Source organism: Phocoena sinus, chromosome 2 (genome assembly GCF_008692025.1).
Source record: "Phocoena sinus isolate mPhoSin1 chromosome 2, mPhoSin1.pri, whole genome shotgun sequence".
In the NCBI taxonomy this organism is placed as follows: domain Eukaryota; kingdom Metazoa; phylum Chordata; class Mammalia; order Artiodactyla; family Phocoenidae; genus Phocoena; species Phocoena sinus.
Window position 1 is genome coordinate 83,156,339 of NC_045764.1, and position 22,200 is coordinate 83,178,538.

The 22,200-nt window shown below is 46.5% G+C and overlaps 1 protein-coding gene across 1 annotated transcript; it reads right to left on the reverse strand.

The window, feature by feature from the left end:
- Positions 1–2,380: 2,380 nt before the first annotated feature.
- LOC116748567 lies at positions 2,381–21,732 on the reverse strand. The gene is made up of 8 exons (XM_032621708.1): positions 21,649–21,732; positions 13,760–13,895; positions 10,479–10,583; positions 8,874–8,978; positions 7,281–7,385; positions 5,676–5,780; positions 4,065–4,169; positions 2,381–2,547 (listed from the first exon to the last, which is right to left on the reverse strand). Exons 1-8 carry the CDS (start codon positions 21,730–21,732, stop codon positions 2,381–2,383), a joined length of 912 nt encoding a protein of 303 aa, XP_032477599.1.
- Between the last annotated feature and the right edge of the window lie 468 nt (positions 21,733–22,200).

Genomic DNA, 22,200 nt, shown 5'->3' on the forward strand with positions numbered 1-22,200 from the left:
GCTTATGGAAAGGTATCTGTGCTAATTTCAACCTCTGGTTTTATGCAGCACCCCAACTCATCTTGCCCCTTAAGCAAGCATAAGTTGGTTTTCTAAATTTGAGACGCTGTTGTGTTTTGTAATTCAGTTCATGAGTGGCCAGGTTCACATTCCGTGTATTAGCGCTATCTTATGATGTTTCATTTTCTGTGTGACTTATTTCACTTAGAATCATTGTACCTGAATCCACTCATTATGCCCCACTAGAGTGGCATAATAATTACACGGTGGACCATACATTCCGTGTATTAGTGCTATCTTATGATGCCTTAAGTGATATCTTATGATACGTGTCTTTTTCTTTTTGAATTATGTGACTTAGAGTTATCATACGTAACTCCTCCAGAGTTATTACAACTGGCCATATTTCATTGATTTCCAGGCTGATTAATATTCCACTCTACATAAGTACCATATCTCTATCCATTTTTTCCCCTCCAGAGACTTTTAACTTATATCCTAGTCGAGGATCTTTTAAACAGAGAGGCGGTAAATATTGGGGTGCCTGTGTCCTCTTGATTTTTGTTTTTCCCAAGATATACGCCCATGAGTGCAAGTGCCCTATGCTCTGTAGTTCATTTTTTAGATGCTTTAGTAAACACAGTACACTTCTCCAGAGTGACTGTTGGCAATATACATTTCCACTGTTAGCTTCACAGTGCTCCATTTTCTCCTTGCCCTGTCCTGCATTTCTGGTGTTTACACTTTATAAGCACGGCTCTCCTGACTGATGCGACGTGATATCTTTTGTATTATTGACTTCCAGGGCCCACCTGTTTGGTTGGCTAAAAAAGTGGATGCCCTTTTCTTGAATATATACAGAAAAAAACGCATACAACCTTTTTGGCCAACTGCAATGTTGGCAATGTTCAGCCCCTTTTCTTGTGCTTAATGGCGAGTCCTTTCTACCTCTTCCAATCCCTTTCCTGCCATTCTCCGTTGCTTACAAGTCCTTTTCTCTGACTTTCCTCAAGACATTTTTCAGTGATACATATTTTCAACTCTGCAGTTTCGTGAATTTTAGTGCCCCTGAGTTCCATTTATCAACTTTTGTTTATGGGAACTGGCCACAAAGCAGCGGGATTTCCTCAAGCCCTATTCTGTTTCCATGGGCAACCTTAGTCTTTGGTCAATTCGTCTTCCTGATTGGAAATTAGAGTGACATGTGCCTGTCCGAAAACCTAGGACTTGTCTCTCATTGTTCCTCCTCCTTCCGCTTCATCCTCTGGACAACTTCCAAAGTGTATGCAACAGGATGTTGACAGTGCTGACATCTCCAAGTGGGGAGACTGTTAGTAAAGACGCTGGAGGGGTGAACCCGAGCACCAGGAGATGAGGAGATGAGATGCCTTTTCCAAACTGTTCCCAATCAGACGGTATACCATCCTCTGGGTGTGACAGGCATGTTTTAGCTGTAGGAAGGGTCCCATTCATTTGAAGAGAACACCAGGGCTTTTTCAAAATCAGTGTCTCCCCTAAACCCAGACTGGGGGATTTTTTAAGCTACGGCTACACATATATTCATTAAGGGCCTTGGGAAGTAGGCAGAGTCCAATCTTTAGATGATTGAAGTCTTCAGGGTCAGAAGCACTCACCACCGGCTTCCCTTAGGTTCCATTTTAACTGTCATTGATAGATGATGTCAATAAAAACACCTATGCTTTTTCAGATTATTTCCCCTTATAGGTTATTGCAAAATATTGAGTGTAGTTCCCTGTGCTATATAGTAGTTCCTTGTTGATGATCTATTTTATACATAGCAGTGTGTATGTGTTAAGCCCAAACTGTTAATTTATCCCTCCTCCCACCTTTCCCCTTCGGTAATAATAAATTATAAGATTTTATACTTCTCAGAAATGGGGGAGCTGAAAGAGAGGTATCATTTTCAATGCAAAAGCATTTAAAACAAGATTGAAGATTTAACCAAGATTATTAGATGTACATCCTTGGAAATAAATCACTTCGTTTCTCTAATGTTGACCTGAAAAAGAAGACAAACCTTTTCACTGAACTTGCTTATAAAAAAGTGATGGAAATATCAAATGGAAATGTTAGAAACATCTTATTTTACCCGAGCCTTATACACTGTTCTGTGTTAATTACAGGTTTGCTCACACATCTGTTCATTGAAGTTACAGTGTTCTCAATTTCTGTTACTGATCCTCCAGAGTGGACCCCAACAAGTGTCCGCCTGCCCAGTGTCATTGGAGCCAACAGATCGAGACTGAGTTTGGTTCAGAAGCAAAGGTAACTTTACATTTTGATCAGAGAATGGAGAGGTGAGAGCATGTGCTACCCCGTGGGCTGCGGGCTGGGCTGCTGTGTAGAGATCCTGTCAGAGTCAGTGGGAGGGAGGGGGCGGAGCTCTGGAGGGCCGGGTTGGCTGCAGTTCAGGCTCTATATCATGGAGTCTGCACTGCGTCCCAGGAGCTGAGCTGTCGACCCAGGCATTCTGCACTAGGAAATCTGGTCTGAAGTGCCGGTTGTGGAACCTCCGCATGCGGGACCCTAGGAGCACGTGAAATTACACAAAGTGCAAAGGATAAAAAAGGTTAGACTTTATTTTATTGCCCAGATTCTCTTTTTATCTCCCAGGGATTTTTAATGGGCTTTGCCTGGGACAAAGCCCTCTTCTGCCTTTTGTCCCGTTCCTCATTCCTGGAGGGCTGAGGGTGCAGACCCTTCCTTTGTAACTGCTGAGTGCTGAGTTAGGAGCCCTCATACCGGGGGCGAGTGTCAGAACTTCTCCACAGCAGCCTCCAGGTGACGTTGATTGTCGTCAGGTCTCCTGCCTCCCTGCTCGTCCGCCTGAGTACCAGCATTGGAAGTGTTATAGATTCTAATGACCTTTAAGGGTCCAGGAAGGAAATGTGCAGTGACGCTGTGGGGTGCAGTTTCACCCTGCCCCACATTTGTTCGGCCACCTTAGGCTGACCGTTTCTGCCAGCCTAGATGCTCTGACCAGTAGTCTGCGCTTTCTTCAGTTCGGCACCTGAATTAAAGAAAAAACAGCACCAGGTGTTAGGACCATATCCGCTCTACTCCCCGACGGCCCAGGGTCACTGGTGATCAAGGACCATGATGACCACTGAGTCAACAGCCTTTTGAAGTAAACAGGAGTCCAGCCGGTCTTATTGGCCACCATCATCACGGTGTCTGTAGGCTTTTCTATGGTGACAGCGTGATATATATTCCCCCACCTAGATAATTAGCTCCCTTCTGGGTGCAGTAAGTCCTACAAGCAGTAGTCTACTGTTTTGGGACACACTCTTGCTGTTTTATGGGAGAAACTCCACGTCAAGTAATGGTCACACGAGTCATCATGGTGCCCCGTAGCCCCTAGTTACCTCTCTGGAGGTTGGAGATGGAGGGCCTCCTCCCTCGATGTCAGTGTGCCCACGGAGCAAACCCTGCAACTTCAGGGCATGGTTGGGGGTTAGGATCACCACGTGGGGTCCTTATCATTTAGGAGGGAGGTGGCCTTTTGGGCTGCTGATTTCCAGGTGTTTAGATACCGCCAGTATCTTGGCCAGATGTGGTGGTGGGCCAAGCCATTTGGTGACCGTAGTTTATCCTACCTGGATGGCATTCTTGCATTGTTCCATATAAAGTGGTCCCAGTATTTGCACTGACACTCCAAAGGCGATTCACAGTTTGGGTAAGGGTCACGGTTAGGATGAGGGAATGGGCAGAGTTTCGGATCCAGGTTAGCTAGCGTACCACATGTCGGGGTTAGGGACTGGGTAGGGTTTAGGGAATGACCCCGGATTAGGGTACAGGTCAGGGTCCGTGGACGGGTTAGGAGAAGTTTAGGGTTTGGAACGGGGACGGCTGAGGATGAGAGTAGGGGGTGAGCGTAAGGTGCGGGCGGCCCTTGGCTGAACGTGCAAAGGACACATTGAAATAACAGTTTGGGCCTCACGTTCTGTTCCAGGTGTGTGTTTGAGCAGAGCACACAGAGCGCACTTGCAACTGAAGCGAAAGAGGAAATGTGCAAACTGTATCCTAATGCCCGGAGGGCTCACCTGAAAACAGGAGGCAATTCCCCTGAGCTGTGCAGAAGTGCAGAGGCGAATCTCTATGTACAGGTAGGTCCTGGGTTGGATCCCAGAGCACTTTGACCACACAACCTGGTCGGAAACAGAAAGGTTTGCTTGATTTTTGGGTCGTCCACTAAGAGCACTACAGAATTCTCTGTAGGAATGAAGCATTGCCCGGATCAGTTGGGCCACATTAGTAACTCGTAACTTACTTACAGGGGAATGGGAATTCAAGCACACGAGAGCCACCTGAGGGACTCCAGGCCCACTGTCCCTCTTCTACGAACCACAGGCCTGAACTCACACACGGAAGCGGCCGTTTGGTCCAATGGGACCTTGGCTCCTGGACAAAATGACTTCAGCCAGAGCAGGACCCCAGACCTAAATGGAGTCACTCTGCATCCCACGAAGGGACTTCTTCTTGGTCTAACCGTAGTGCACGACAACACACGCACGTGCACACACACGCACACACCCACACCCACGAAGTCTACCTCTTCTAATAGCCGCCTGAAGGGACACTAGACTAGAAGAGTGGTGCGAAACGGTTGCTTTGCAATCTGGAGCCCGAGAAAAGCAGTACGGGTTAGTGTACGTGTTAGGATGAATGGACGGCTTAGGGCGAGGGCGAGGGCGAGGGCGAGGGCGAGGGCACGGGGACGCTTGAGGCGACGGCAACGGTGGCGGGTGAGCGTCCGCGTCAGGGTAAGGGTAAGGGTAAGGGTAAGGGTTCGGGCGGGCGAGGATCGGGTTAGGGTTAAGGTGACGCAACGGGTGCAGCTTAGGGTACCACGATGAGGAGTTGGCACAGGCTCGGGCTAGGATCAGGGGACGGTTAGGGAACAGATATGGTTTGGTTTAGGGTACAGGTAAGGGTACGACAACGGGTTAGGATGAGTTTATGGATCAGGCTTAGGGAACGGGCATGGATTGGGGTGCAGGGTAGGGGATGCTTTGGCTAAGAGTTAGTTAGGGCAAGGGTCTTTGCTTAGGCGTAGGGCACGGGGCAGTGTCGGTGGCAGGGTTAGGGGACGGGGACGGGGTAGGATTAGTATGTTGCTCAGGAGGAGGATACAGCGACGGGACGGGGACACCGGGTTAGTGTCGGGGTGAGCGTTCGTGTATGGGTTGGACTTGGGTACGGTTGAAGGTGTGAGGTGTGGCTTAGTGTCCTGGTTACGACTAGGATGCAAGTTAGGGCATGGGTTAAGGGTTAGGGTACAGTTTGGGTAAGGGTCACGGTTAGAATGAGGGAATGGGCAGAGTTTCGGATCCAGGTTAGCTAGCATACGACATGTCGGGGTTAGGGACTGGGTAGGGTTTAGGGAATGACCCCGGATTAGGGTACAGGTCAGGGTCCGTGGACGGGTTAGGAGAAGTTTAGGTTTCGGAACGGGGACGGCTGAGGATGAGAGTAGGGGGTGAGCGTAAGGTGCGGGCGGCCCTTGGCTGAACGTGCAAAGGACACATTGAAATAACAGTTTGGGCCTCACGTTCTGTTCCAGGTGTGTGTTTGAGCAGAGCGCACAGAGCGCACTTGCAACTGAAGCGAAAGAGGAAATGTGCAAACTGTATCCTAATGCCCGGAGGGCTCACCTGAAAACAGGAGGCAATTCCCCTGAGCTGTGCAGAAGTGCAGAGGCGAATCTCTATGTACAGGTAGGTCCTGGGTTGGATCCCAGAGCACTTTGACCACACAACCTGGTCGGAAACAGAAAGGTTTGCTTGATTTTTGGGTCGTCCACTAAGAGCACTACAGAATTCTCTGTAGGAATGAAGCATTGCCCGGATCAGTTGGGCCACATTAGTAACTCGTAACTTACTTACAGGGGAATGGGAATTCAAGCACACGAGAGCCACCTGAGGGACTCCAGGCCCACTGTCCCTCTTCTACGAACCACAGGCCTGAACTCACACACGGAAGCGGCCGTTTGGTCCAATGGGACCTTGGCTCCTGGACACAATGACTTCAGCCAGAGCAGGACCCCAGACCTAAATGGAGTCACTCTGCATCCCACGAAGGGACTTCTTCTTGGTCTAACCGTAGTGCACGACAACACACGCACACGCACACACACGCACACACCCACACCCATGAAGTCTACCTCTTCTAATAGCCGCCTGAAGGGACACTAGACTAGAAGAGTGGTGCGAAACGGTTGCTTTGCAATCTGGAGCCCGAGAAAAGCAGTACGGGTTAGTGTACGTGTTAGGATGAATGGACGGCTGAGGGCGAGGGCGAGGGCGAGGGCGAGGGCACGGGGACGCTTGAGGCGACGGCAACGGTGGCGGGTGAGCGTCCGCGTCAGGGTAAGGGTAAGGGTAAGGGTAAGGGTTCGGGCGGGCGAGGATCGGGTTAGGGTTAAGGTGACGCAACGGGTGCAGCTTAGGGTACCACGATGAGGAGTTGGCACAGGCTCGGGCTAGGATCAGGGGACGGTTAGGGAACAGATATGGTTTGGTTTAGGGTACAGGTAAGGGTACGACAACGGGTTAGGATGAGTTTATGGATCAGGCTTAGGGAACGGGCATGGATTGGGGTGCAGGGTAGGGGATGCTTTGGCTAAGAGTTAGTTAGGGCAAGGGTCTTTGCTTAGGCGTAGGGCACGGGGCAGTGTCGGTGGCAGGGTTAGGGGACGGGGACGGGGTAGGATTAGTATGTTGCTCAGGAGGAGGATACAGCGACGGGACGGGGACACCGGGTTAGTGTCGGGGTGAGCGTTCGTGTATGGGTTGGACTTGGGTACGGTTGAAGGTGTGAGGTGTGGCTTAGTGTCCTGGTTACGACTAGGATGCAAGTTAGGGCATGGGTTAAGGGTTAGGGTACAGTTTGGGTAAGGGTCACGGTTAGGATGAGGGAATGGGCAGAGTTTCGGATCCAGGTTAGCTAGCGTACGACATGTCGGGGTTAGGGACTGGGTAGGGTTTAGGGAATGACCCCGGATTAGGGTACAGGTCAGGGTCCGTGGACGGGTTAGGAGAAGTTTAGGGTTCGGAACGGGGACGGCTGAGGATGAGAGTAGGGGGTGAGCGTAAGGTGCGGGCGGCCCTTGGCTGAACGTGCAAAGGACACATTGAAATAACAGTTTGGGCCTCACGTTCTGTTCCAGGTGTGTGTTTGAGCAGAGCGCACAGAGCGCACTTGCAACTGAAGCGAAAGAGGAAATGTGCAAACTGTATCCTAATGCCCGGAGGGCTCACCTGAAAACAGGAGGCAATTCCCCTGAGCTGTGCAGAAGTGCAGAGGCGAATCTCTATGTACAGGTAGGTCCTGGGTTGGATCCCAGAGCACTTTGACCACACAACCTGGTCGGAAACAGAAAGGTTTGCTTGATTTTTGGGTCGTCCACTAAGAGCACTACAGAATTCTCTGTAGGAATGAAGCATTGCCCGGATCAGTTGGGCCACATTAGTAACTCGTAACTTACTTACAGGGGAATGGGAATTCAAGCACACGAGAGCCACCTGAGGGACTCCAGGCCCACTGTCCCTCTTCTACGAACCACAGGCCTGAACTCACACACGGAAGCGGCCGTTTGGTCCAATGGGACCTTGGCTCCTGGACACAATGACTTCAGCCAGAGCAGGACCCCAGACCTAAATGGAGTCACTCTGCATCCCACGAAGGGACTTCTTCTTGGTCTAACCGTAGTGCACGACAACACACGCACGCGCACACACACGCACACACCCACACCCACGAAGTCTACCTCTTCTAATAGCCGCCTGAAGGGACACTAGACTAGAAGAGTGGTGCGAAACGGTTGCTTTGCAATCTGGAGCCCGAGAAAAGCAGTACGGGTTAGTGTACGTGTTAGGATGAATGGACGGCTTAGGGCGAGGGCGAGGGCGAGGGCACGGGGACGCTTGAGGCGACGGCAACGGTGGCGGGTGAGCGTCCGCGTCAGGGTAAGGGTAAGGGTAAGGGTTCGGGCGGGCGAGGATCGGGTTAGGGTTAAGGTGACGCAACGGGTGCAGCTTAGGGTACCACGATGAGGAGTTGGCACAGGCTCGGGCTAGGATCAGGGGACGGTTAGGGAACAGATATGGTTTGGTTTAGGGTACAGGTAAGGGTACGACAACGGGTTAGGATGAGTTTATGGATCAGGCTTAGGGAACGGGCATGGATTGGGGTGCAGGGTAGGGGATGCTTTGGCTAAGAGTTAGTTAGGGCAAGGGTCTTTGCTTAGGCGTAGGGCACGGGGCAGTGTCGGTGGCAGGGTTAGGGGACGGGGACGGGGTAGGATTAGTATGTTGCTCAGGAGGAGGATACAGCGACGGGACGGGGACACCGGGTTAGTGTCGGGGTGAGCGTTCGTGTATGGGTTGGACTTGGGTACGGTTGAAGGTGTGAGGTGTGGCTTAGTGTCCTGGTTACGACTAGGATGCAAGTTAGGGCATGGGTTAAGGGTTAGGGTACAGTTTGGGTAAGGGTCACGGTTAGGATGAGGGAATGGGCAGAGTTTCGGATCCAGGTTAGCTAGCGTACGACATGTCGGGGTTAGGGACTGGGTAGGGTTTAGGGAATGACCCCGGATTAGGGTACAGGTCAGGGTCCGTGGACGGGTTAGGAGAAGTTTAGGGTTCGGAACGGGGACGGCTGAGGATGAGAGTAGGGGGTGAGCGTAAGGTGCGGGCGGCCCTTGGCTGAACGTGCAAAGGACACATTGAAATAACAGTTTGGGCCTCACGTTCTGTTCCAGGTGTGTGTTTGAGCAGAGCGCACAGAGCGCACTTGCAACTGGAGCGAAAGAGGAAATGTGCAAACTGTATCCTAATGCCCGGAGGGCTCACCTGAAAACAGGAGGCAATTCCCCTGAGCTGTGCAGAAGTGCAGAGGCGAATCTCTATGTACAGGTAGGTCCTGGGTTGGATCCCAGAGCACTTTGAACACACAACCTGGTCGGAAACAGAAAGGTTTGCTTGATTTTTGGGTCGTCCACTAAGAGCACTACAGAATTCTCTGTAGGAATGAAGCATTGCCCGGATCAGTTGGGCCACATTAGTAACTCGTAACTTACTTACAGGGGAATGGGAATTCAAGCACACGAGAGCCACCTGAGGGACTCCAGGCCCACTGTCCCTCTTCTACGAACCACAGGCCTGAACTCACACACGGAAGCGGCCGTTTGGTCCAATGGGACCTTGGCTCCTGGACACAATGACTTCAGCCAGAGCAGGACCCCAGACCTAAATGGAGTCACTCTGCATCCCACGAAGGGACTTCTTCTTGGTCTAACCGTAGTGCACGACAACACACGCACACGCACACACACGCACACACCCACACCCATGAAGTCTACCTCTTCTAATAGCCGCCTGAAGGGACACTAGACTAGAAGAGTGGTGCGAAACGGTTGCTTTGCAATCTGGAGCCCGAGAAAAGCAGTACGGGTTAGTGTACGTGTTAGGATGAATGGACGGCTTAGGGCGAGGGCGAGGGCGAGGGCGAGGGCGAGGGCACGGGGACGCTTGAGGCGACGGCAACGGTGGCGGGTGAGCGTCCGCGTCAGGGTAAGGGTAAGGGTAAGGGTTCGGGCGGGCGAGGATCGGGTTAGGGTTAAGGTGACACAACGGGTGCAGCTTAGGGTACCACGATGAGGAGTTGGCACAGGCTCGGGCTAGGATCAGGGGACGGTTAGGGAACAGATATGGTTTGGTTTAGGGTACAGGTAAGGGTACGACAACGGGTTAGGATGAGTTTATGGATCAGGCTTAGGGAACGGGCATGGATTGGGGTGCAGGGTAGGGGATGCTTTGGCTAAGAGTTAGTTAGGGCAAGGGTCTTTGCTTAGGCGTAGGGCACGGGGCAGTGTCGGTGGCAGGGTTAGGGGACGGGGACGGGGTAGGATTAGTATGTTGCTCAGGAGGAGGATACAGCGACGGGACGGGGACACCGGGTTAGTGTCGGGGTGAGCGTTCGTGTATGGGTTGGACTTGGGTACGGTTGAAGGTGTGAGGTGTGGCTTAGTGTCCTGGTTACGACTAGGATGCAAGTTAGGGCATGGGTTAAGGGTTAGGGTACAGTTTGGGTAAGGGTCACGGTTAGGATGAGGGAATGGGCAGAGTTTCGGATCCAGGTTAGCTAGCGTACGACATGTCGGGGTTAGGGACTGGGTAGGGTTTAGGAAATGACCCCGGATTAGGGTACAGGTCAGGGTCCGTGGATGGGTTAGGAGAAGTTTAGGGTTCGGAACGGGGACGGCTGAGGATGAGAGTAGGGGGTGAGCGTAAGGTGAGGGCGGCCCTTGGCTGAACGTGCAAAGGACACATTGAAATAACAGTTTGGGCCTCACGTTCTGTTCCAGGTGTGTGTTTGAGCAGAGCGCACAGAGCGCACTTGCAACTGAAGCGAAAGAGGAAATGTGCAAACTGTATCCTAATGCCTGGAGGGCTCACCTGAAAACAGGAGGCAATTCCCCTGAGCTGTGCAGAAATGCAGAGGCGAATCTCTATGTACAGGTAGGTCCTGGGTTGGATCCCAGAGCACTTTGAACACACAACCTGGTCGGAAACAGAAAGGTTTGCTTGATTTTTGGGTCGTCCACTAAGAGCACTACAGAATTCTCTGTAGGAATGAAGCATTGCCCGGATCAGTTGGGCCACATTAGTAACTCGTAACTTACTTACAGGGGAATGGGAATTCAAGCACATGAGAGCCACCTGAGGGACTCCAGGCCCACTGTCCCTCTTCTACGAACCACAGGCCTGAACTCACACACGGAAGTGGCCGTTTGGTCCAATGGGACCTTGGCTCCTGGACACAATGACTTCAGCCAGAGCAGGACCCCAGACCTAAATGGAGTCACTCTGCATCCCACGAAGGGACTTCTTCTTTGTCTAACCGTAGTGCACGACAACACACGCACGCGCACACACACGCACACACCCACACCCACGAAGTCTACCTCTTCTAATAGCCGCCTGAAGGGACACTAGACTAGAAGAGTGGTGCGAAACGGTTGCTTTGCAATCTGGAGCCCGAGAAAAGCAGTGCGGGTTAGTGCTGTTTGTTAGTGTACGTGTTAGGATGAATGGACGGCATACACGGAAGGAAATTATCTCTGAAGACTAGCAGGGAACGTTTTCCACAAGTAAAGGTATAAGGAAGGAGAAACCACAAGGCAGGTAGGAGGACTGGAAACACAGTCTAATTGGAACCCACACATGGAGCACAGTGACCCACAGCTGGAAGATAGCACAACGGCATACGTCCTCCACATGGAGGGAAGGGTATGAGCCTGGCATTGGGCTGCTCAGCCCAGGGTTCCTACAGTGGAAGAAAAGAACACAGCAGGTCTGGCTTTGAAAACTTGCAGGGCTTATTTTCAGGAAATCTGGAGACTAAAGGAAACTGAGACTGCTCTCATAGGGCACACACAAATCTCACATGTTCTCAGTCCCTGTGCAGAGCCAACAGAGTGAAAGACGTGTGCCAGACCCACTTGCTAATCTCGGAGAGCTTCTTGGAAAGGCAAGAGGCAACTGGGACTCCCACTAGGAACTGAGACATTGGCAAGCAACATTTTAGAGTCTTCCCTGGAACTGATTAGAATCAGGGGCCTGCCCCATTTACCACCACGCCCATAACACTCCTGCACCAGAAGCCCTCACAACCAGACACACTGGGGGCCTACGCTGTCCGCCTGTGCACCTGGAGCACCACACAGCCACCCATAATGGAGGGCTGCCTTGGATATCAGCACACCCATGGCAAGCAATCACATACTGCAGGGGCTCACAGCCATTTAGGCCAGAGTCCAATACCACCTACCAGCTTGTCTACAGCAGTTGACCCTGCCGTAAGAGAAAGGTGTGTGCAGCCCACACAGGGGACACCCCTGGAGCATGTGGCTCTCATGGCCAGAGGACAATGTGCTGCTGGGCCCTATCAGTCATCTCCTATATAAGGTCACTTCTCTGAGACCCGGGAATGTAACAACCTGAACCTAACGAATAAAGATGCACAGATAATTAGGAAACATAAGGAAATAGAGGAATATGTTACAAATGAAGTAACAAGACACGACATCAGAAAAAGAACTGAATAAAACGGGGATAAGCATTCTACCCGATAAAAAAAAGTGTTCACAGTAATGATTATAAAGACGCTCACCCACGTCAGGAGAAGAATAGATGGACACAGTGAGAATTTCAACGGAGTAATAACATGTCAAAAAGAACCAAACAGTGAACAATACAATAAAAGAGATTAAAACACACACACACACACACACACACACACACACGTACATGAGAGAAGCCACATTATACTGTATGATACAGAAAAACAGATCAGTGAAATGGAAAACGTAGCAGTGAAAATCACCCAAACTGAATAGCACAAAGTAAAAGCAATTAAGAGTATACGTAAAGGGACCTCTGAGACAACATCAAGAATATTAACATGAGCATTACAGGGGCCCCAGAACGACGAGAAGAGAGAAACGGGCAGATAACTTATTGGAGGATAGAGTACCTGATAACTTTCCTAACCTGGGGAAAGAAACACACATCCAAGTCCAGGAAAAACAGAGTCCCAAACAAGATGCAGACAAACAGGTCCACACCAAGACATATTATAAAGCTCCAAAAATTTTTAAATTTAAAGAGTGATCACAGAGGCAGTGAAATAAAAGGGTCTAGTTATGTTCAAGGTATTCCCATAAGACTGTCAGATGACTTCTCAGCACAATTTTCAGACTAGGAGAGAATGACAGGATATAATCAATGGGCTAAAAAGAAAAAGTCTACAACAGGAATACTCTACCAGCAAGATTATTATTCAGAATTGCAGGAGAGGGCTTCCCCGATGTCACACTGGTTGAGAATCTGCCTGCCAATGCAGGGGACGTGGGTTTGAGCCCTGATCCAGGAAGATCCCACATGCCACGGAGCAACTAAGCCTGTGTGCAACAACTACTGAGCCTGTGCTCTAGAGCCCACGAGACACAACTACTGAGCCTGCTAGCCACAACTACTGAAGCCTGAGCACCTAGAGCCCATGTTGCACAACAAGGAGAGCCACTGCAATGAGAAGCCCATGCACCACAATGGCCCATGCACCACAACGAAGAGTAGCCTCCACTTGCCACAACTAGAGAGGAGTCCACGCGCTGCAATGAAAACCTAATACAGCCAAACATAAATAAATAAATAAATAAATTTATGGAGGAAAGAAAGAATTGAAGGAGAGATCAAGAGTTTCCCAAACGAGCAAAAGCTGAAAGAGTTCATCACTAATAAACCAGCCGTATATGCAATGTTGAAAGAATTTACTTAAGCTTAAAAGAAGTCTCACTAATTTCTGATAGTAACAAGAAAACAAACAAAAGTAAACATCTCACTGAAAAGCCTACACATAGAGTAAGGGTAATAGATCAAACATTTTTTTAGCTTCTGTAAAGAATAAAAGACAATAGTAGTATGTTTTTTTAAAAAAAGAGAGGGCCCAAATAAACCAGAAATGAAAGCGATGATGTTACAACAGACACCACAGAAATACAAAGTATCCTAAGATACACACAGGGTAACTCAGGGCTCAGACTGGACAGAGCCCAGTCTCCCTTCCACTGTACATGAGTTACAGGAGCCTCAGGAACTGAGGAGGGGGTCCCTGAGGGGAGGCACAAGATAGAAGATGTTAGGCATTAACCTGACTGTATTTATGTTAAACCTGCCTGAACTACATTCACATGAGATTGTTTTGTCCTGAATGTACATTGGCACCTTTAGTCTGACCTGCAGATCTTTGGCTTCACCACGTCCACTGACAGCATTAGCTTCACCTGCTGTGGACCATCTCCTATAAGATTTCTAGAACCACAAATCATCGAAGTTTCACAGGACACAGAGTCTGTGAGACTCCACTCAGAGTTTCAGAGTCTCAATCCCACTCAGAGACGTAGAGTCACAACAGAGACTCCACTCTTGGAGGACACACACAGTAGTGTGCACATCAGGACCCAAGGGAAGGAGCAGTGACCCCACAGGAGACTGAGAAGACCTACCTGCTACTTTTAGAGGGTCTCCTGCAGAGGCGGGGGGTGACTGGGGCTCACCGTGTGGACAAGGACACTGGCAGCAGAAGTTCTGGGAAGTCCTCCTTAGCGTGAGCCCTCCCAGAGTCCGCAGGTAGCCCCACCAAAGAGCCAGGTAGGTCACAGTTCTGGGTCGCCTCAGGCCAAACAACAAACAGAGAGGGAACTCTGCCCCATGCATCAGCAGACAAACGGATTAAAGTTTTATTGAGCTCTGCCCACCAGAGCAACACCCAGCTCTACCCACCACCAGCCCCTCACATCAGGAATGCTGCACAAGCCTCTAAGATAGACTCATCCAGCAGAGAGCAGACAGCAGAAGCAAGAAGAACTACAGTTCTTCAGCCTGTGGATGGAGAACCACATGCACAGAAAGATAGACAAAATGAAAAGGCAGAGGAATTTGTACCAGATGAAGGAACAAGATAAAACCCCAGAAAAACAACTAAATGAGGTGGAGATAGGCAACCTTCCAGAAAAAGAATTCAGAATAATGATAGTGAAGATGACCCAAGACCTTGGAAAAGGAATGGAGGCAAAGATCGAGAAGATGCAAGAAATAGTTAACAAAGACCTAGAAGAACTAAAGAACAAACAAACAGAGATGAACAATACAATAACTGAAATGAAAAATACACTAGAAGGGGGATTCCCTGGTGGTGCAGCGGTTGAGAGTCCACCTGCCGATGCAGGGGACATGGGTTCGTGCCCTGGTCTGGTAAGATCCCACATGCCACGGAGCGGCTGGGCCTGTGAGCCATGGCCGCTGAGCCTGCGCATCCAGAGCCTGTGCTCCACAATGGGAGAGGTCACAAAAGTGAGAGGCCCGTGTACCACACACACACACACACACACACACACACACACACAAAAATACACTAGAAGGAATCAATAGTAGACTAACTGAGGCAGAAGAACGGATAACTGGCCTGGAGACAGAAAGGTGGAATTCACTGCTGCAGAAAAGAATAAAGAAAAAAGAATGAAAAGAAATGAAGACAGCTTAAGAGACCTCTGGGATAACATTAAATGCAACAAATTTTGCATTACAGGGATCCCAGAAGGTGAAGACAGAGAGAAAGGACCCGAGAAAATATCTGAAGAGATTATAGTCGAAAACTTCCCTAGCATGGGAAAAGAAATAGCAGCCACCCAAGTCCAGAAAGCACAGAGAGTCCCAGGCAGGGTAAACCCAAGAAGAAAAATGCCGAGACACATAATAATCAAACTGACAAAAATTAAAGACAAAGAAAATTTATTGAAAGCACAAGGGAAAAATGACAACATACAAGGGAACTCCCATAAGGTTAACAGCTGATTTCTCAGCAGAAACTCTACACACCAGAAGGGAGTAGGCTGATATATTTAAAGTGATGAAAGGGAAGAACCTACAACCAAAAGAACTCTACCCAGCAAGATCTCATTCAGATTCGATGGAGAAATCAAAAGCCTTACAGACAAGAAAAAGCTAAGAGAACTCAGCACCACCAAACCAGCTCTACAACAAATGCTAAAGGAACCTATCTAAGTGGGAAACACAACAGAAGAAAAGAAGCTACAAAAACAGACACATAACAATTAAGAAAACAGTAATAGGAATATACATATCAATATTTACCTTAAATGTGAATGGATTAAATGCTCCAAACAAAAGACACAGTCTTGCTGAATGGATACAAAAACAAGATCCATATATATGCTGTCTATAAGAGACCCATTTCAGACCTAGGGAAACATACAGACTGAAAGTGAGGGGATGGAAAAGGATATTCCTCGCAAATGAAAATCAAAAGGAAGCTGGAGTAGCAATACTCACATCAGATACAATAGACTTTAAAATAAAGAATGTTACAAGAGACAAGGAAGGACACTACCTAATGATCAAGGGATCAATCCGAGAAGAAGACATAACAATTATAAACATATATGTGCCCCACATAGGAGCACCTCAATACATAAGGCAACTGCTAACAGCTATAAAAGAGAAAAACGACAGTAACACAATAATAGCAGGGGACTTTAACACTTTACTTACACCAATGGAGATCATCCAGACTGAAAATTAATAAGGAAACACAAACTTTATGACACAATAGACCAAATAGATTTAATTGACATCTATAGGACATTCCTTCCAAAAACAGCAGATTACATGTTCTTCTCAACTTCACGCAGAACATTCTCCAGGATAGATCACATCTTGGGTCACAAATAAAGCCTCAGGAAATTTAAGAAAACTGAAATCATATCAAGCATCTGTTCTGACCACAAGGTTATGAGATTAGAAATCAATTACAGGGAAAAAATATGTAAAAAACAGAAACACATGGAGGCTCAACAATACGTCACTAAATAACCAAGACATCACTGAAGGAAGAAAAGAGGAAATCAAAAACAACCTAGAGAAAAATGACAACAAAAACATGACGATTCAAAACCTACGGGATGCAGCGAAAGCAGTCCTAAGAGGGAAGTTTATAGCAATACAAGCCCACCTCAAGAAACCAGAAAACTCTCAAATAAACAATCTAACCTTACACCTAAAGGAATTAGAGAAAGAAGAAAGAAACCCAAAGTTAGTAGAAAGAAAGACATCATAAAGATCAGAGCAGAAATAAATGAAATAGAAACAAAGAAAACAATAGCAAAGATCAATAAAACTAAAATCTGGTTCTTTGAGAAGATAAACAAAAATGATCAATCGTTAAGCAGACTCAAGGAAAAGAGGGAGAGGACTCAAATCAATAAAATTAGAAGTGAAAAGGGAGAAGTTGCAACAGACACCACAGAAATACAAAGCATCCTAAGAGACTTCTACAAGCAACTCTATGCCAATAAAATGGACAACCTGGAAGAAATGGACAAATTCTTAGAAAGGTATAACCTTCCAAGACTGAAAGAGGAATAAATAGAAAATATGAATAGACCAATCACAAGTAATGAAATTGAAACTGTGATTAAAAATCTTCCAACAAACGAAAGTCCAGAACCAGATGGCATCAGAGGTGAATTCTATCAAATATCTAGACAAGAGCTAACACCCAACCTTCTCAAACTCTTCAGAAATTTGCAGGGAAAGGAACACTCCCAAACTCATTCTATGAGGCCACCATCACACTGATACCAAAACCAGACAATGATACTACAGAAAAAGAAAATTATTAGAGGCCAATATTACTGATGAATATAGATGTAACAATCCTCAACAAAATAATAGCAAACAGAATTGAACGACACATTAAAAGGATCATACACCATGATCAGGTGGGGTCTATCCCAGGAATGCAAGGGCTCTTCAATATACACAAATCAATCAATGTGATACACCACATTAACAAATTGTAGAAAAAAAATATCATCTCAATAGAAGCAGGAAAAAATTTTGACAAAATTCAACACCCATCTATGATTAAAAAGTCTCCAGAAAGTGAACACTGAGGGAATCTACCTCAACATAATAAAGGCCATATATGACAAACCCACAACAAACATCATTCTCAATGGTGAAAAACTACAAGAATTTCCTCTAAGATCAGGAACAAGACAAGGATGTCCACTCTCACCAGTATTATTCAACATAGTTGTGGAAGTCTTACACACAGCAATCAGAGAAAAAAAGAAAGAAAAGCAATACAAATTGGAAAAGAAGTAAAATTTTCACTGTTTGCAAATGACACGATACTACACATACTGAATCTTAAAGATGACACTAGAAAATTACTAGAGCTAATCAATGAATTTGGTAAAGTTGCAGGATACAAAATTAATGCACAGAAATCTCTTGCATTCCTCTACACTGACAATGAAAGATCAGAAGGAGAAATTAAGGAAACAATCCCATACACCATTGCAACAAAAAGAATAAAATATGTAGGAATGAACCTACCTAAGGAGGTCAAAGTCCTATACTCAGAAAACTATAAGACACTGCTGAAAGAAATCCAAGATTATATAAACAGATGGGAGTATTAACCATATGCTTGGATTACAAGAACCAATGTTGTGAAAATGACTATACTACCCAAAGCAATCTACAGATTCAGTGCAATCCCTATCAAATTATCAGTGGCATTTTCTACAGAACTAGAACAAAAAAATCTTAAAATTTGTATGGAGACACAAAACACCCCGAATAGCCAAATCAGTCTTGAGGGAAATTAAAAGAGCTGGAGGAATCAGACTTCCTGACTTCAGACTATACTACAAAGCTTCAGTAATCAAGACTATATGGTACTGGCACCAAAACAGAAATATAGATCAATGGAACAGGATAGAAATCCCAGAGATAAACCTACATACCTATGGCTAACTCATCTATGACAAAGGAGGCAAGGATAAACAATGGAGAAAAGACAGTCTCTTCAGTAGGTGGTGCTGGGAAAACTGGACAGTTACACGTAAAAGAATGAAATTAGAACATCCATAACACCATACACAAAAATAAACTCCAAATAGATTAGAGATCTAAATGTTAAAGACCAGACGCTATTAAACTCTTAGAAGAAAACATAGGCAGAACACTCTATGACATAAATCACAACAAGATCCTATTTGACCCACCTCCTAGAGAAATGGGAACAAAAACAAAAATAAACAAATGGGACCTAATGAAACTTAAAAGCTTTTGCACAGCAAAGGAACACATAAAGAAGACGAAAAGACAACCCTCAGAATGGGAGAAAATATTTTCAAATGACGCAAATGACAAAGGATTAATCTCCAAAATTTACAAGCAGCTCATGTAGCTCAATATCACAAAAACAAACAACCCAATCCAGGAATGGGCAGAAGAACCTAAATAGACATTTCTCCAAAGACGATATACAGGTTGCCAACAAACACATGAAAGGATGCTGAACATCACTAATCATTACAGAAATGTGAATCAAAACTACAGTGAGGTATCACTCACAGCAGTCAGAATGGCAATCATCAAAAAATCTACAAAAAATAAATGCTGGAGAGGCATCTATTGGAGAAAAGGGAACACTCTTTCAGTGTTGCTGGGAATGTAAATTGATATAGTCATTAGGGAGAACGGTATGGAGGTTCCTTAAAAAACTAAAAATAGAAGTACCATACGACCCAGCAATCCAACTCCTGGGCATTTACCCTGAGAGGACCATAATTCAAAAAGAGTTATGTTCAACAATGTTCATTGCAGCTCTATTTACAACAGCCAGGACATGGAAGCAACCTAAGTGTCATAGACTGATGAATGGATAAAGAAGATCTGGCACATATATACAATGGAATCTCACTCAGCCATAAAAGGAAACAAAACTGAGTTATTTGTAGTGAGATGGATGGATGTAGACACTGTCCTACACAGTAAAGTAAGTCAGAAGGAGAAAAACAAATAGCGTGTGCTAACACAGATATATGGAGTCTAAAGAAAAAAAAGTTTATGAAGAACCTAGGGGCGGGACAGGATTAAGGACACTCACGTACAGAAAAGACTTGAGCACACGGGGAGGGGGAAGGGTAAGCTGGGACAAAGTGAGAGAGTGGCACGTACATATATACATTACCGAATGTAACATCGATAGTTACTGGGAAGAAGCCACATAGCACAGGGAGATCAGCTCAGTGCTTTGTGAACACCTAAAGTGCTGGGATAGAGACAGTGAGAGAGAGGTGCAAGAGGGAGGGGATATGGTGGTATACGTATAGCTGATTCACTCTGTTATACAGCAGAAACTAACACATCATTGTAAAGCAATTATACTCCAATAAAGTTGTAAAATGAAAAAAAAAAAAGAAAGCCCAGAGATAAACCTACATACCAGTGGTCAATAATCTATGACACAGGAGGCAAGACTATACAATGGAGAAAAGACAGTCTCTTCACTCAGTGGTTCTGGGGAAAATGGGCAGCTAAATGTAAAAGAATGAAATTAGAATACTCCCTAACACCATACAGAAAAAGAAATTCAAAATGGATTAGAGACCTTAATGTAAGACCGGACAGTATAAAACTCTTAGAGGAGAAAATAGGAAGAATACTCTGACATAAATCACAGCAAGATCTTTTTTGATCCACCTCCTAGAGTAATGCAATAAAAAAGAAAAATAAACAAATGGGACCTAATGAAACATAAAAGCTTTTGCAAAGCAAAGGAAAGTAAAAACAAGACGAAAAGACAACCCTCGGAATGGGAGAATATATTTGCAAATGAGTCAACAGACAAAGGATTAATCTCCAATAATATATAAACAGCACATGCAGCTCAAAAGTAAAAAAACCAAACAACCCAATACAAAAATGGCAGAAGATCTAAATAGACATTGATTCCAAGAAGAGAGAGAGATGGCCAAGAAGCACACGAAAAGCTTCTCAACATCACTAATTATTAGAGAAATGCAAATCAAAACTACAACGAGGAATCGCCTCACACCTGTTAGAATGGACATCATCGGAAAATCTACAAACAACAAATGCTGGGGAGGGTGTGGAGAAAAGGAACCCTCTTCCACTATTGGTGGGAATGTAAATTGATACAGTCACTATGGAGAACAATATGGAGGTTCCTTAAAAATCTAAAAATAGAATTACCATATGATCCAGCAATCCCACTACTGGGCAAATGCCCAGAGAAAAACATAAATCAAAAAGACACATTCACCACAGTGTTCATTGCAGCACTATTTACGATAGCCAGGTAATGGGAGCAACCTAAATGCACACAGAGAGACGAATGGATAAAGATGTGGTACATATATAAAATGGAATGTTACTCGGCCATAAAAAGGAATGAAATTGGGTCATTTGTACAGACGTCGATGGACCTAAAGACTGTCGTACAGAGTGAAGTAAGTCAGAAAGAGAAAAAGAAATATTGTATATTAATGCATATATGTGGAACCAAGAAAAATGGAACAGATGAACTGCTTTGCAGGGCAGAAATAGAGACACATATGTAGAGAACAAACATATGGACACCAAGGGGGGAAAGCCGTCGGGGGTGGGGTGGGGGGGGTAGTGCTGGGATGAATTGGGAGTTTGGGATTGACTTGTATACACCCATAGGTATAAAATCGATAACCAGAAAGAACCTGCTGTATAAAAATAATAAAATTAAAAATTAAAACATAAGTAAACATACAAAAATAAAACAGAAAAAAAAAGTTCTTCCATTCCCATACATGTATTTATATGAATGAATTATTTCCATGCTTCTGTCTATAAATACAAAAAAGAGGAATAAAACCTACCTTGAACCAAAAAAGAAAATAATAAACACAGAACCCACCAGTTATAAACAGGAAAACCCTATCAGGGCACTTGCTCCACAGGTAAAGAATCCTGAAGTTGGTCAGAGGTGGGTAATCATCTCCCATGCAGCCAGCAGCACCCCCGCAAGGAGCGTCCTCATTGCAAAGCTGGGGGACCGTGCTGAGGCATCTCTGAGTAAACGTGAGCTGAACTCCAGGCCAGCTGCTGCTGAACTGTTCCCACACTTCCCAGGTAAAACACCTGAATGTGTGCAAGGACTTGAAAGCCTAGAGGAAGGGTCGTAGAGCCACACCAGCAACAGCACGCAGGCCGACTTGGTGCCTGCAGGCCAGCCAGGATGGTCCCGGCCCCGGGCGCTCTTCTGGAAGCTTTCCATTTCCCTGCCTGAGATACCCCTCCTGTCCCGGCCCCCACTGCTTTTTCCCTTACTCACCTCTGCCCGGGGAGAAATTCCAGCAGCAGATATGGGTGACACATCCTCTTCTTTAGCAGTTGGCAGCTTGGCAACTCCTGCAGAAAGCCCAGCAGAGCCCCACTCACACCGGGCCACCCAAAAAAACCGTGGCCCCTCACTCCCTCCCACCAGCCCAGCCCTGACACTGCTGACGAGGCAGAGAATATGGCGTCAGACACAACTGAAGGGGCTCTTGCTGCCTGGAGCGGTGTTTATATTGACCTCAAACCAGGCACACCTGGAGAGGGCTGGCCGGCAGTGTCAGGCTGCCCAGGTCAGCCAATCCTCGCCCCTCTGGGGATCACAGCAGCAGAAAATGGACCTTGATGAAGCAACCAGGTCCAAGGAACAGGTGTGGGCTCCCGAGAGTCAGGATAGACAAGGGGCTGC